The 14,723-nt window shown below is 29.6% G+C and overlaps 3 protein-coding genes across 4 annotated transcripts in view; 1 reads left to right on the top strand and 2 right to left on the bottom strand.

Moving 5' to 3' along the window:
* The window catches only part of oys (lysophospholipid acyltransferase 6), a 32,261-nt gene extending 24,568 nt beyond the window's left edge, over positions 1-7,693 (bottom strand). For both annotated transcript variants that reach the window (XM_033351056.2, XM_033351057.2), the window contains exon 1: positions 7,415-7,693. In XM_033351056.2, coding sequence (XP_033206947.1) covers positions 7,415-7,498 — 84 coding nt within the window. In that variant the 5' untranslated portion in view covers positions 7,499-7,693. The remainder of the gene's footprint in view (positions 1-7,414) is intronic.
* A 1,610-nt stretch (positions 7,694-9,303) lies between these two features.
* On the top strand, positions 9,304-10,055 carry Tim8 (translocase of inner membrane 8). Its single transcript, XM_033326896.2, has 2 exons — positions 9,304-9,595; positions 9,805-10,055. Exons 1-2 carry the CDS (start codon positions 9,497-9,499, stop codon positions 9,976-9,978), a joined length of 273 nt encoding a protein of 90 aa, XP_033182787.1. The 5' UTR covers positions 9,304-9,496; the 3' UTR covers positions 9,979-10,055.
* On the bottom strand, positions 9,715-14,459 carry Ufsp2 (UFM1 specific peptidase 2). The gene is made up of 10 exons (XM_033326892.2): positions 14,120-14,459; positions 13,819-14,034; positions 13,498-13,725; positions 13,266-13,427; positions 13,089-13,182; positions 12,734-12,994; positions 12,500-12,646; positions 12,258-12,393; positions 11,935-12,188; positions 9,715-11,861 (listed from the first exon to the last, which is right to left on the bottom strand). The coding sequence occupies exons 1-10, from the start codon at positions 14,156-14,158 to the stop codon at positions 11,650-11,652; spliced, it is 1,749 nt and encodes a 582-aa protein (XP_033182783.1). The 5' UTR covers positions 14,159-14,459; the 3' UTR covers positions 9,715-11,649.
* Between the last annotated feature and the right edge of the window lie 264 nt (positions 14,460-14,723).

Raw genomic sequence — 14,723 nt, 5'->3', positions numbered from 1 at the left:
GACCGCGAACAGTTAGTTCTTTCTTGTCTCAGCTAACAAAATAGAGCATCAGGTAGGTTTGGATTTCCAAATATCGTGCAATTAGAGGTTTGTTGGAGAAGAAACGTACGACTAGGAAATCCTTACTTATAGTTAGTATGACGACTCCAACTCTGAAAAGAAGACACGAGAAAATCATCTTGATTTCTCACATAGAAATGATAAACAGGAAGCAATTTGTCGGTCTTCAAGCGTTGACGATCAATCTTATAAAATGACTTTGTCATGTGTTTTCAACGATACGGACATCGACACTGCTTCATTTCTAACATGGTTAAAGACGCTTATATTTCTCTTTGTCATGTGTTGTCAAATGGAATATTGTATTTTGAAATAGTGCGACTAGGAACGAACAATGTTAAAATGTAATCTTGTGTTGGAATAATTGAATTGTAATAAACGTGAATGAATTGTTTCCGATTCAATATAAATCATGGACATAAAAACAAACCTGAAACAAGCGTTAATTCATTTATACGCTGAATAAATTCATAGAAATGAGTGTTCTTCGCATAAATAATCTTTTTTTTCTCGAGCGATGTAACATGGATTGTCTTTCCAGAGGGCAATTCCATTAAAACTCTAATTGTTACATGTTATCTTAAACTGTTTTCAACATTACAGGATCAAAACTTCTCTTGACTTTAAAGTGTGATTACTTTCTAATTATTTCCCAAAATTAACTTTTATTATAATTATCCAAACATCGTTATTCGAAAGATTTAGTCGATTAATTCGAATATAGATGTTAGTACGAACTCCGCAATAATAAACTACACAAGCTTAATGAAAATAAACCCTATAGCATAAGCCATAATGAAAAAGAAAGTTACCACTGCCAAAACTAATCACTTGTACGCCTTATGTATAAATGAATATACATTAATTTACATAGATGCGTTCATATGGAAAACAAGCATTATGTTGATTAATAATTTCCGTGCACTTTGCACGCGGCTCTCGAACTAATTTACTTAGTATCAATGACGATTTATTTCGCCATGAGGGTCCAAGATGAATAGATCATGCTGAACGCGATACTCGGTTCGTCGGAGGCCAATGATCTCTGCTCGTTTCTTCGTAGTTACACGACACAAACTATACTTCGCGAGTATTTTTTTGCAAGCTCAGCTTTTTATTTCAAATCGTAATACGATTAACTGCATGCAGTTTTATGTTAAGTTATCTTTCATTAACTGTTTTTGTAGTCAATACGTATACCATGAGCATAAATTCGTGGCACGCAGGTAAAATTAAGAAAATTTTATTACTTAAAACAAGATGAAAATCAGGAATAACAAAATTGCGTTAGTTTTATTTTTAAGAACATCGAATATTGAAAACTTGGCAAGTAGACGTGTATTTGACTAATTTCTAACTGGATAAAAAAAGACAATTGGCAGGAGGCTATTCTACACTTTGCATGCTAAGACATGTCGAAAATATAGAATAAAACATTTTTTTATCTGACGTCACATATTCGAGAAAATAAAATTTGAAAATTTCTTGACCAAACACGTTGAAACTCTATTTTCGTCAAACCAAAGCACGTCGAGGCTCCAATGAGAAACTGTTATTCTATACTTTTTTCTTACATTTGTATATAAAATAACTTATTGTCAATTGCCTATTTCTGTATATCTAAGAATTGTTCAAATACACGTGTGCACGTATACTTGACGAGCTTTTAAATTTGACTTTCTTAAAAAAAATACCTCCAACGCAATTTTGTTATTCTTGATTTTCGTTTTATTTATCTATCCAGTCTGTCTGATTTTACTTGTACCATAAATTTATACCCACGGTACATATATAGATCATTCGTATATCTTTTATCGAATAACAGAGAACGTAACTATATTTTTCTGCAAATATATTTTTCAAGTGTACTTTTTTACGTTTAAGTTCAAGATACAAAATTTCCAGTACGCTGAACGTTACGCTGTATTCCAAGATATACTTACAGATAGATCTCACACGAGCAATGATTAGAATAATCTATATTCTGTACAATTTAAAGTTCATGGCGTGATGTTGAAAATGATATAATAAACATTTGTAATCGATATCACGATAACACGTTTACAAATTTTAAATTTAAAAAATTAACAAATTTATCTACTGAAACTATATGCAATATAACTGTGTGTATATGTGGAAAATACTCGAAACTGAAAAACACTAAACATGCATTTTAACAAGTAATATAAAAGGTATATTGTAACTACTATTCTGTCATTCAGTAATCAAACTCACTTTTCCTACTTCATATGCAACAACCGTTTATCTATCAAAGAATAACCATTAATATCAAGATGACGTCAGCTTGATAATTACTCACTCAGAGTGTTTATTATTCAGATTATGTACATAATAGATTATACAGATACTATTACTATTACAGAATTATTTCTTTCATTATACAAATAATATAAATCATCATCAATGAATATCATTCAAATCATGATGTTGAAAAAATACGCAATCGTGATTTCGCTATTTTAACTTTGGCATGTGATAACGGTTTATATGGAACTGATACGAAAATAAATAAGTTCATAGAACGATGTTATTTATCAGTTAAATACCTCATGTAACGCGATATAATCGTTTGAATTGCGTCAATTAAATAAAGCCATAGAGTAAATAAAGTAAAAAATATTAGTCAATCTAAATATTCAATACTGAGATTTGGATCTACGTGTATATATATTCTTACTTTACTATTTATCAACTCACTTGAAATTGTTGAATTTACAATCATTACGTATATACAACATTATACTTTAATAAGTTATTAAACTATCTAGACGGTAAATATATTTACTTTTCGTAAAATCGGTTTCATGTTTCTGTGCATTGTACCTCGTTTACGAAACTAATCCAAGGGATATATCTTTATCGTTAATATCTAATTAATAAGGATGAATTTTTCTCAACAAAATGCAAAAAATACGAGAGTTTTAAGAAGGTTAATTATGTTAACCAAAGTGATTATCGAAGGATCAATTTTTAATAAGAATGCTATTAATTAAAAAAATAATTGTTTTCTCTAAGACGATCGTACCCTAAAGAGGCAATTAAAATCAGGCTAGAGAATTAATGAATCACCGATTTATTAATCATTCGAGACAAATTATCGATATCAGCTAAAGGAATCTTAATTTAGGATATTCAATATTTAACAACTGTGACTAAAATTGTCCAAATATCGCTGGTATCAAAGGAAGAAATCTTTTTTCAATATAACGTATTTTCTAAGAAAACGATATCGGGAAATGATAAAAAAAATGTTTCTGGATACAAATATATGCTCGCGTAATATTCGTGATACGGTCTTGGATGAAGAAAGAGACTATAAACCAAACCGGATGAACATGTTTTTCGGAGCATCGCTAATACCTAATTTTATGTACAATAACGGAACACCTAAAGAACGTGGTCTTTTTGTGGATGACTAAAAGTTTATGGAAACGAAACGGGAACCAACTCACGTTGCTTCCGAAAATAGAGAACGGTCGGGTTCTCTTCTGCATTTTTCTAGACGCGTTGTAACATTTACAACATTAGTTCGCTATGTATTCTTTAGCAAGAACCGATCGTAGAGCGTGTTATATAACAGTTCCTCGATCACACCTCCACACAAACACTGAAGTTAAATCCTGTTCCTCGCTACATTGAGAACGAATCAGTAGAATTAGCAACTACGAAACAGGGTCACCTTGTTGAGCTCATTGTTAGCCGATAGCGAATGAATCATATACAATTATTATTGCATAGTTACCAAATAGTTGTGGAAAAACAATTGCATATTTCTTATTTGCTCCTTTCTTTCTCCTCTTTTTATACTAGCCTTGCACGAATAGTATGTTCGGTGTATTTAAACATAGTTCTTTGAAATTCTTTTATAATAATTGAAAATAGTTCTGGGCCTTCTTGTACTCTACTTTCAGCTACTGGTTGTACGATAACTAATAAGTAAAAAGACATATATTTTCAGGTGACAAAATGAAATGGGCCTTATAATTTAACACTGAGAACAAGAGATTTCCTTTCTTAAGAGTCCTCTCAAGTATACTTTTGTTATAATTTAAAAAAAAAATCACTGAAGGATAATGCTGTTACTATGTTAAACAAAAATCCAAAGATATTTATCTTTCGTTAAAAAGGAAAAGTTTGTATATGATTATACTCTTGTTGGTGAAAGTAATAGAAATTACTAATAATAATTTTTACCGAATCGTGAAAGGATGAAAATGAACCGTCCTTCGCTCGATAATTCATCAACTATATAACAATATTAGTAAATTAACAAGTTACAAATTATGTCAAGTTAAATTAAAGAGTTACAAGTGATAGACTTCTATTTTGTGATTATATTTTTGTGATGATTAAATATAATAATTAAATGACTTGTAATTTGTAAGATTTACTTGCAAATATTCATTTGCTTCATTATTAAACTCATTTTACTGTTATACAACTCGTAAAATTTCTTTCCATCCAGATTTTGTTTCGATGTTATTTGTAACCATTAACAATAATAACTTTCCTATCGTTCGCTTATTATTAAATAATAATAAAAAGATTTAATTGAATTTGTTTAACTTTATTAATTTCTAGAATAAAAAATGTAATGGTGTGGCATATGTAATGGCATAAATTTCTTCCGATAATAACTTTTAAAAGTTAATACTGGAAAATTAAACTTAAAAAGCTTATAATTTCTAACTTGTACAATTTCACTAAGAATATCAGTTCAATTGTGAAAAATGGTTCCGGCTCTATTACTTGTATTGTATTAAAATTCATTCAGTATTAATGATCAATATCATAAATGAATGAATCGACGACTCATGGAAATTCACCGAATTAATTAAAAGTGCAATTGGAAAAATGTAGCGATCAAGCTGTGAGCTCAGCACACGATAAACCCACTTCTACTTATACGTTCCTTGCATCGAATTGCACTGCTTCCAATCGATGACGTTCACGCATCTCACGCAGCTCTAAAATTAAAAAGCATCGACGACAGGTTACGACATCAGTTTATATGAATACAAATCCCGATAGCGTACTTCAACTTTCTTTTTCACTTTCGTGACTAAATATTCACATTTGCATAATTTGAATTATTTTGGTGCACTATTTCCCTGTAAAAATGATTTGCATAAGGTCAATTCACGGAGAATACGTGAGAATACGCAGATATATATATGTACATATAAACAACAGAAATTTACATATATTCCTATCAATTCTGAATACTTACATATTTCATCGCAAAGCAATATTGATAACTTGAATAGATACTTGGTAATAACTGCAAATTTGCAGAAATTATCGAAATAAAAATGATTATCATTACGAAGACGCTATTAATTGAAAGGATATATTAAATGATAGGATCTAATTGTAAAAAAAAATGGTAATAACATTATTAACCTTACAACGTAAATTTATGTAAGGCTATCCCTATATCCTACTTATTAACAACTATTCCGCTTGTCGTAGTGGAAACATTATATCTATTCGTTCGAAATTCGCTTGCTATAAATTAAGTGCTTTTAACACACTGTGAATGAAAATAATGGAAAAAAGTGGCCCGCTAAAAGTAATGCCAAGAAACGCTTCGTTTAAAACGGCTCCTTTCGAACCACTCAATAGCTGTGAAATTGCACCCGCTGCTTGTTACTGCACGGCAATTTTCAGGATACAATTACTATCGTTCAACCAGCAAAAAACGATAGCCTGACTAACACGTCTTTCGATTTATTTACACGTGTCAATTTCATGAAGTACTTACGAATGAATACTATTTAATCTGACTGATACGATATAACTGATATGTTGGATAAATACGATTATCAAAATATTAAATGAGTATTAGTAATAATAATTTACTTTAGTATTTTTTGCAAAGTAATATAATTGAAATCGATAATAATTACTTAATACGCAATTATAAATAATAAGCAAATAATAATAAATAATTATAAATTACATGTTTGCCTGAATTTTATAAATTAAGTGCTCTCATCATAACTTTATAAATTTAGTAATCACTACTGGTTTCATTTACTTTATTATATACGAATATTCGTATCTATAAATAATCCTTATATCATGAACGTTACACACGATTACACGCGTTCCGCAAATTTTACTGCTATCGAATTTTACTTTCGTCGAAAGTCAAATGTTTACTTATTAAGTAATCAGTGCACGGTGAACGTTCGCACGTTCGCTGCTTATGTGGAATTAGTGCACGTTGCACTCGATTTTTCCCAACTGTTGCATCTGATGTAGAACTCGTATAGTACAGATCGTCCCTCCCTGAATACACTCACTGGTCATTCTATTTACAGAATGACATATTTCGTGGTACGTTGGCACTTTCACGAAATTTCTTCGAAGTTCGTGACTTCTACGCGTAACTTCATCCGCAGTTTTTAATGATAACCTCATCGCTCTGCGAGACCTTTAACATTATCGACATTCACATCGCTGTAACACCTTCAGACCGTGTACGAACTTGATCTTATCGAGGGATCGAAGCACATAGAAATTGCATGCTCGCATTGTGGTTAGATTAAACGTCGAAACATTTACACAAAACACACTATATCCGAGAGAGGCTATTTTTAAGATTCTTGTCGCACCATATTCATATATCTCGCATATTTTTCAATGCTAAATTATGTGATGGACGTATGCTAAAAACATAGTAAATAGATCTTTTTCTCACGTTTCACAACTAGCGTTCGATAAGATACACTCCTAGATAGAATTAACCCGTGTAGAAAAAAGAAATTGCATCAGAATGTGCCTATGATGTAATAGGACAGGAACATAAAACAATACAAAAATGCAGTAAACGTAGTACGAAACGTACTAAAATATGTAACGTACGGAGACAATAAATAGTTCTTACTGAAGATATTTATATCAATTCCGTGTACGTATACCATATAAAATACAGCATAGAGAACTTATTAACGAATAGTTAACCGTTCGAATCACAAAACCAGCGGTTACAATATAGTTGTTCCGACTATCTAACAAACGTATTCCAAATTATGCGGAAGATAACCAGAGAATATACATAGCTCGCAATGTTGCTATCTCAAAAACGTTGGCTCCAAGTGTAACGAACCCTAACCTTGACATTATGAAATCCATCGTCAAGTATATACACAACATAAAACAAGGTCAATAGCAAGAAGGATACTTACTCAATAAAAACGACATATATCCATAATAATCTAAAGTTCGATCGATGCGCCCTCCTTTTGAGCGGTAGAAAGGTAAATAAGAGAGGTGGATGCCCGTGAGAAAATCAGAAAGAGATATAAATTTCGGATGAATTTCTCACCTGATCGATCGGCACGTCGATGAAATCAGCGAGCCAGGAAAATGTCCGGGAACCGTCATAATAGTCCTCCATGGTCGTGGTCATTGTCAATGGTCATACAAATCAAATAAATACGCGCGCACACAGCACCCGTCACGTTGACGGTACCAACGTGTGCCTTTAGAGGACACGGTCCTACTCCGTTCGGTTGCTCTCTCTCGAGGGAATATGATCGTTAGAACGCAACGACTCAACTACGATAGAGATGCGATGACGCCGTCAACGACGGTTCCTGAAATGCAGCGCCGCTACGTTCCGCGCCGGCTAGCAGCCTTGCCGGTATTCAGGGCCGTATCTACGGGTAGTATAATCAATTGCACGTGATGTGCTGGACTGTAGATCCTCGCTTATAGTTGAATGGTGAAATAGTATTTGGCTACGGGCCCGTAGATATCTGGCTCGTACATCTGGCGTGACTCGATGATTAATCAAATATTAACGACTGTGACGGAATTCAAATTTTAAACTATAATGTTCCTTTTTCATACAGAATTCTTTTAGTAATACACGTATTGCTTAATTGCAAATCTTACTAAATTTACGATATCCTTTTACATAATTTTTCACAATTCAAATAAATGTATTGATTTATAGATGACTTTTTATTATAATTTGCTGTGCATGAATTTTCAGATTTATTTTCCTTCATCAGGTTTTATAATTATATATGTGTGTGTGTGCATATGTCATATATTGAAATTATTTGTATCGTAAATATATTCATAGCTAACCGTATTTTATATTATATAGGAAATAAAATGAAACGTATTTGCCATACGTAGGTTTACTTCAAAAAGGTATACCAGATAATCGGAAAAATAATAAGCAAGTCAAACATACGAACGAACAAGACATAATCGCAAGAAACGAATATTCCAAGGAGGACATAAGATCATTAAAGTCTTAATACCTATTTGTATCTGGCGTTCATTCTTATAATTATTAAATGGCATTGTTATTGTCAAATATGTAGCATCATAAATCATAATATAATATCGTAATGACTTCATCAAAAACTTTTTGTAAAATTTTTCGATATAATAACAAAATTGAAAACTAATTCCTTTTTTTATGAAAATGCGAAGGCTTAGCTTTAGTGAAAACAAATTTATGGAAAAACCACAAACATATACATGTATTAATACAATAAAAATATTATCTTTTTCGTTAAAGAACACTTCATGTGTATTAACTTTCTGTATGATCCAACGGTCTAGAAGTGGGGAAGCAACGAGAGGAGGAGATAGAAGAGATGCTGAAGGAAAAACTTAATGCCAAAGCATACAGTCATGAACATAGAAATATAGGAATATAGCACAAGTACACTAGGATATACGAGAGGGAAATTTTCAAGAAAAGAAAGTAAGGAGGCGAACACGGAAAAAGGAAAAGGAAGAACTTAACTCTCTGAATAATACTATGGTTCTTTTTGCATATTTTATGAATTATTATTTTATGAAGTATTATTGTACTTACATACGGATATACGTATATATACGAATGGAACAATAAATACTTATACTTGCTTACTAACTTTTTATACATTTTAGTAAAAAATTACATGAATTATTTAAATAGGTCTTTTAGATCTTTACAACTACTATCACAAAGATAATCTAAAATTAATTCTATTGTATAATCATGTTATAAATATTTATATTTTAAATATAATATGCCCTATTTTATCATAGTTTAAAATATTAAATATTTATTGTTATAGTTTGAATGCATTTTTTTTTGTATTTAGTATCTCACATTATTGACTAATTTAATTAAATATTGTATTTTTCATAACAGGAAATGTTACTAGTTACTAGTAGTTACGTAGTATTACGTAGTTACGTAGTAACATCTTTTAATTCGTAAAAAAGAGTTACCTTGTATGAAGTATATAAGGTACTAGATACTCACTGGTAAACAATGATTTTGGTGATTATCTAATTATTAAGACCACGTGTGTGCGGGAAAGATTAAAATATTGATTTTATAAAATATTGAGTAAATTATTTTGTAAAATTATAAAAAATACAATATACTCAAACAATGGCTGCCGATGATGCTATGGAAGGCAATAAACTGGCAGAATCAGAATTGCAAGAATTTTTTATGGCTGAAAAGCAAAAGGCACAAATTCAAGCTCAGGTGAAGTAGATCTTATGCCATAATCAGAAACTAAAAATGTTGTTCTTGTTACTTATGAATTGTTTTATTTGAAATTTGAAATTTATTGTAACGCATTAGAGAGGTTAATTTATTGAACATTGTGTATATTGTGTATATTGAACATGATTTTTTATTGATACTGTTGTTTTATAATCAAAATTTTTTTAATAGCAATAATGTAATTTTAGATCCACGAATTCAATGATATTTGTTGGGAAAAGTGTGTTGATAAGCCAGGAGTCAAATTGGACAGTCGAACAGAAACATGCTTAAGTAATTGTGTTGATAGATTTATAGATGTTTCGCTTTTAATTACAAATCGTTTTGCACAAATTTTACAAAAATCTGTAGGAAACATGTAATATTAAACAAATTGTGCTTATAATAGTTGCATTGTTATTGCCTAATATATGAAATAAAGCTCTTTTTATCTCATTTATATATTGAAACAAGTGTTTGCGCACACACGTATGTGTTGAAAATAAAACATTACTTAATATTGATCAAATAACAAAAGCAATTATGTATTTTCTTTAACAAAATCATTTTTTTAAATATATTTATACAAAAATTCAATGTATATGTTACAAAATGTACATCCTAACTTACAAATAGCTGCAAAATTTTTCAATTTGTTTGAGGACTATAGAAATATAGTATATAACAACTATGATGTTATAACAAGCATGTTTTTTTTCAAGTAATACATGCTATTTTAATATCACATTATACATATTGAATAACTTTTAAGAATATAATAATTATGTTGAACTTAAGTAGTGCAATTAATTGCATTTATATATATAAATTAAAAATCTATAGAAAATTCTTCTGATTCTGTAAAGATGTCAACAAAAAATCAGAATCTCCTAATTGGTAGAAATAACATTGTAAGTATTTTTGCAGTTAAAGTATTTAACTTTCAGTTTATATATTCAAATATTTGAAATGCTGAATCTCATTGTTGGGGAATTCAAAAAATAAATTTAGCAATGCAATTATTTTTAATTTTAATTAATTTATTAAAGGAAGTTGCATCTCTCTTTTGCTACAGAAGATGATCAAATACATTTGCTTGAGCAATAACAATTTAGATAAATGCTTGAACATTTAATTTGTAAATTTATTTGTGATTAACTTAATAATTTTCTACTGAGTTTAAGGAATTGTAATGATAACGCCATAAAGAAGAGCACTCGCTTTTGGAATATATAACCAGAAAATATTCAAAAGTCTTAGGAAAAATATAGTACAAGAGATGTAACTCCATTTAAATTCTTTAATATTCTCGAAAATATATATTTTAATTGAAATATATAGGACTAATTTGTAGGTATCATTCTTGAATGCTGATAATTTACTAATTCAAATTCACAAAGTGTTAAAGATTAGTTTGTACATGAATCTTTTGAACTAAAAATAGATATTTTACATATTTCAGCTAAATGTAGGTTTGTTACAGTAGTATTTAATATTTTTGCAAAAATTAGAATATATTTTATTTGTTTTCAACAAAGAAGAACTATTCAAAAACTAAAAGTTAATCATGAAAGGATAAAATTTTAGAATAGAAGTATCAATTTATACAGGAACAGTTTACTTTAGAATATTAGTGTAGGAAATTGGAATGGTTATTTGTATCTTAAGATTAAATATTATGTTTTCTGATTTGTTTATAGTACTATATTAAAAATGCACTCAATATGCAATTAATATCAACTATAAAGTAAAAATAAATATAAATAACAATGTTTTTCAGCTCAACAATTGTGGACACATCAACTTTTATATGGAAATAGTTGTATAACAAAATAGAATTTGCATATACATTTTGTGTAAGTTGTATGTCCATTTTAACGCGATATATATGTATATATTATATATAATCTAGTATGTATTATATATAATATATATTTTCTGTGTATTCAAACATATATGTATTACATTATTTTCAATTCTCTAATTAATAAATACTTCTGAACATTGCCAGTGTTACTATGCATAACTTGCATTGAATTTTTAATTTAACATGATCAGATGCATACTGGCCTCTGTGGAAGACACATGTTGTAAAATGCATCTTTTTTCCAAAAATCTTTTGATTTCCATCCACACCAACCTTTGCTTATTATACTTGGTAAATGATCACGACCTGTATAATGAGGGTCCAAAATTAAGAATTTAACATCTCCAGTAATTTGATCATAGCTGACTCCTAAAATTGTATGTGCTAACACTCCTCCACCTATAATTTATTTATATATAAAATTTAAAAAAGTAAACGATTATTTTTACATCAGAGAGGAAGAGTTAATTACCAATCATTACTGGTGTACCCTGTGTCTGAAAGTGATGTAGTAGATTTGGAGCTAATGATGATACTTCTTCACCTGTAGATGCACAGAGTATTTTAACGCTAATATCCAAAAGACTTTCCAGTACAAAACCTACTTCCGTAGAGCCAATCCATTGTTTACTATCAATAAAATTTGCAGGTTTGTCTCCTATGTTAACTAAACATTTCTGTATTACACGATGAGAAGGTATTGGTATTTCAGTGTAACCTTGTAACCTGTAATGATTAATCTACAATTAAATAAAATTAGATAGAAAGTTTATAATTTCCTACAATTAAAGTTACCTGAACCATGAAATAATGGTTTGTAAGGATCTGTATGCACATCCCCAACCATTATCATCAAAATTATCTTGCATATAATGATGATACATATATGAACCTTGTACAAGTTGTACTTTTCGATTGCCATTTAATGTATCTAATTAAGAAATTCATGATAAGATATAGAAATAGTAATATGATATAATGTAGTGCAACATACTGTAATATAATATAATGTGATATCATCACTATATTAAACGTACCATCATTTATCGAAATTGCTTCGTGAGGATTTCTAAGTATACTCTCTGTTTGTGAATCATTATCAAATTTCACAGCATTTGCATAACGAAAATACGGCCTAGTCATATCTAATCCCAAAATTTTATGTAAATTTTCACGATATTCCACTGAAATTTAATCAGATATATATACATATATATTATATTATATAAATATATTAAATTTTATATTTTACACAAAATGGAAAATCTTACTTGTTTCTTTATCACTATAACCACTTGGATAAACTACTGTGATCAGATGCCCAAAACCTTGAGGTTTGAAGTGTATGGGTACTGGAAGTTTTATAGATGTTTCTGATTTTTGCAGTTGATTCTCAAAACATTTTTCTATCAATTTAATACTTCGACACATGGATTCTACCAATATGCCATACAGATCTGCTGAACTTACATTGAGGTTGACCAATGATAGTGTATCAATAAATAAATTACATTCCAAGCTATTAAATGGTCCTATATTATAAATATTACATTTGTTTGAATTCATTCATTGCGTATTGAAAAATATGAATATAATATTTAATATTAAAAAATATAAATATAATACGTTTTATATAATGAAGTACTGGAGCATATTTAACATTTTCTTCAGAAAGTCTGTCTCCAGATATTTTTAAAAGTATATAAGCATTTACAGCATCCTAGTAATTTAATAAAATTAATACATATTTTTGAAGAGTATCAAAGCCATAGGCAATATTATAAAAGATACTAAAAAACATACCTCCATTCCCATAGCTTTCACAGCTTTTTTCACATTTTTATTTCCTTCATAATCAGATATGTCTAGAATTTCTCTTAAAGATATATCTTTTTCAATATTTTCATTGTTAAAAAGGAAAGCATTCTTTGATGGAAAATGAATTCCTACTTTTCCTGATACAATCTGTACAAAGTAATTAGTATATATAATATGATAATAACAGTTTTTTTTTTATAAAACACAAATAACTTACATTTTTTCTTGATTCTTCTAACACTTCCATTATATTATCATTTTGTGCAATTAATGGCAGGCTTCCTCTTAACCTAATATAAATAAATTCTCGACAAATATCATTCTCATTAATGACATTTATATCAGTAACAGGTTCAAGTTTTAAATGAATATAAAAATATGCCTGTATCTTTAAATTGTCATGTGTGTACTTCAAAAATAATGGATTATCTGTGATATCAATGTCCTAAACAATTATAACATGTAAACGTTAAAAGAATAAATTAAAATAAATATATTTTCTTCTATTTCTGCAGAATTACATTTAACATATTTTTACCTGAAACGCATCAGAAAGTTTTTCTTCACATTGACCCACATGTAAAATGCCACAAAGGTATACTTCTGCTGACATATGTAATTGTAACATCGTATGATTTATGTTGGTTTCAACATTATCTGCTATATGTACACTGAATGTCAATACTGTCAATGTGTTATTATACATAACACCATATAAATGACCTGTTACACCATCCTTTATATTTTTTAAACGCTGAAAAATTACATTACTTATAAAATAAGTTTATGTCACAACACAGCAAAAAATAGAAAATATTAAGAGACATATTAGAAATTACCTCTATGACATTAGATAAAATTCGCAATTGCGGCGCCATTTCAGCAATCTAATTATAAACTAGTTTTTTATATAAATTAATTCCGCATTAAGTGTGTGCTATCGCCATATGGCAAGGTTTGATTCAAAAAGTACATTAGAACAGGTGTAGTCATCCAATCAAAATTATATGAAGTACAAGATACAGGCAGTTCAAGTGTCATCAACTAAACGTATGTAGACGGTAACAGAATGATCATGCGTAGTTACGTATAGTTACCAAACTAATTATATTTGATAACATTCAAAAAGCCATGAGTAGGAATGTCATTCGCAATAATCGCAATTCGACATCGAAAGGTCGAATGATGTTATTGAACGATAGCAGTCAATTTTCGAACATATAAGATTTGTTTACTAAATCGAAAAGTTCTCTGGATAATGTTGGTATCACGAAAGTTACTAGTGACTTGTGGTAGATTAATTTCAAGCTTCTGTCTTTCGTAGATCAAAATGTTCTTCACTCGGGTTGTGTGTAGCAAAATGGCCGCCCGACTAAAGTGAGTGTGACGTTTCGTGAGGTGATTGCATCGTTGTTTTAAGTGGTTCTTACGAATATTCGTTCA

Source organism: Bombus vancouverensis, chromosome 2 (assembly GCF_051014615.1).
Source record: "Bombus vancouverensis nearcticus chromosome 2, iyBomVanc1_principal, whole genome shotgun sequence".
NCBI classification, from domain to species: Eukaryota; Metazoa; Arthropoda; class Insecta; order Hymenoptera; family Apidae; genus Bombus; species Bombus vancouverensis.
This window is presented reverse-complemented; position numbering and strand designations above follow the sequence as displayed.

Excerpts from the sequence above, each read along its gene's own strand:
- Tim8 (XM_033326896.2), top strand. The coding sequence starts at position 9,497 with ATGGCTGCCGATGATGCTATGGAAGGCAATAAACTGGCAGAATCAGAA. Across the intron at positions 9,596-9,804 it reads AGGCACAAATTCAAGCTCAG|ATCCACGAATTCAATGATAT; the intron begins GTGAAGTAGATC and ends ATGTAATTTTAG.
- Ufsp2 (XM_033326892.2), bottom strand. The coding sequence starts at position 14,158 with ATGGCGCCGCAATTGCGAATTTTATCTAATGTCATAGAG. Across the intron at positions 14,035-14,119 it reads TTTTATCTAATGTCATAGAG|CGTTTAAAAAATATAAAGGA; the intron begins GTAATTTCTAAT and ends GTAATTTTTCAG. Across the intron at positions 12,189-12,257 it reads ACCATTATTTCATGGTTCAG|GTTACAAGGTTACACTGAAA; the intron begins GTAACTTTAATT and ends TAATCATTACAG.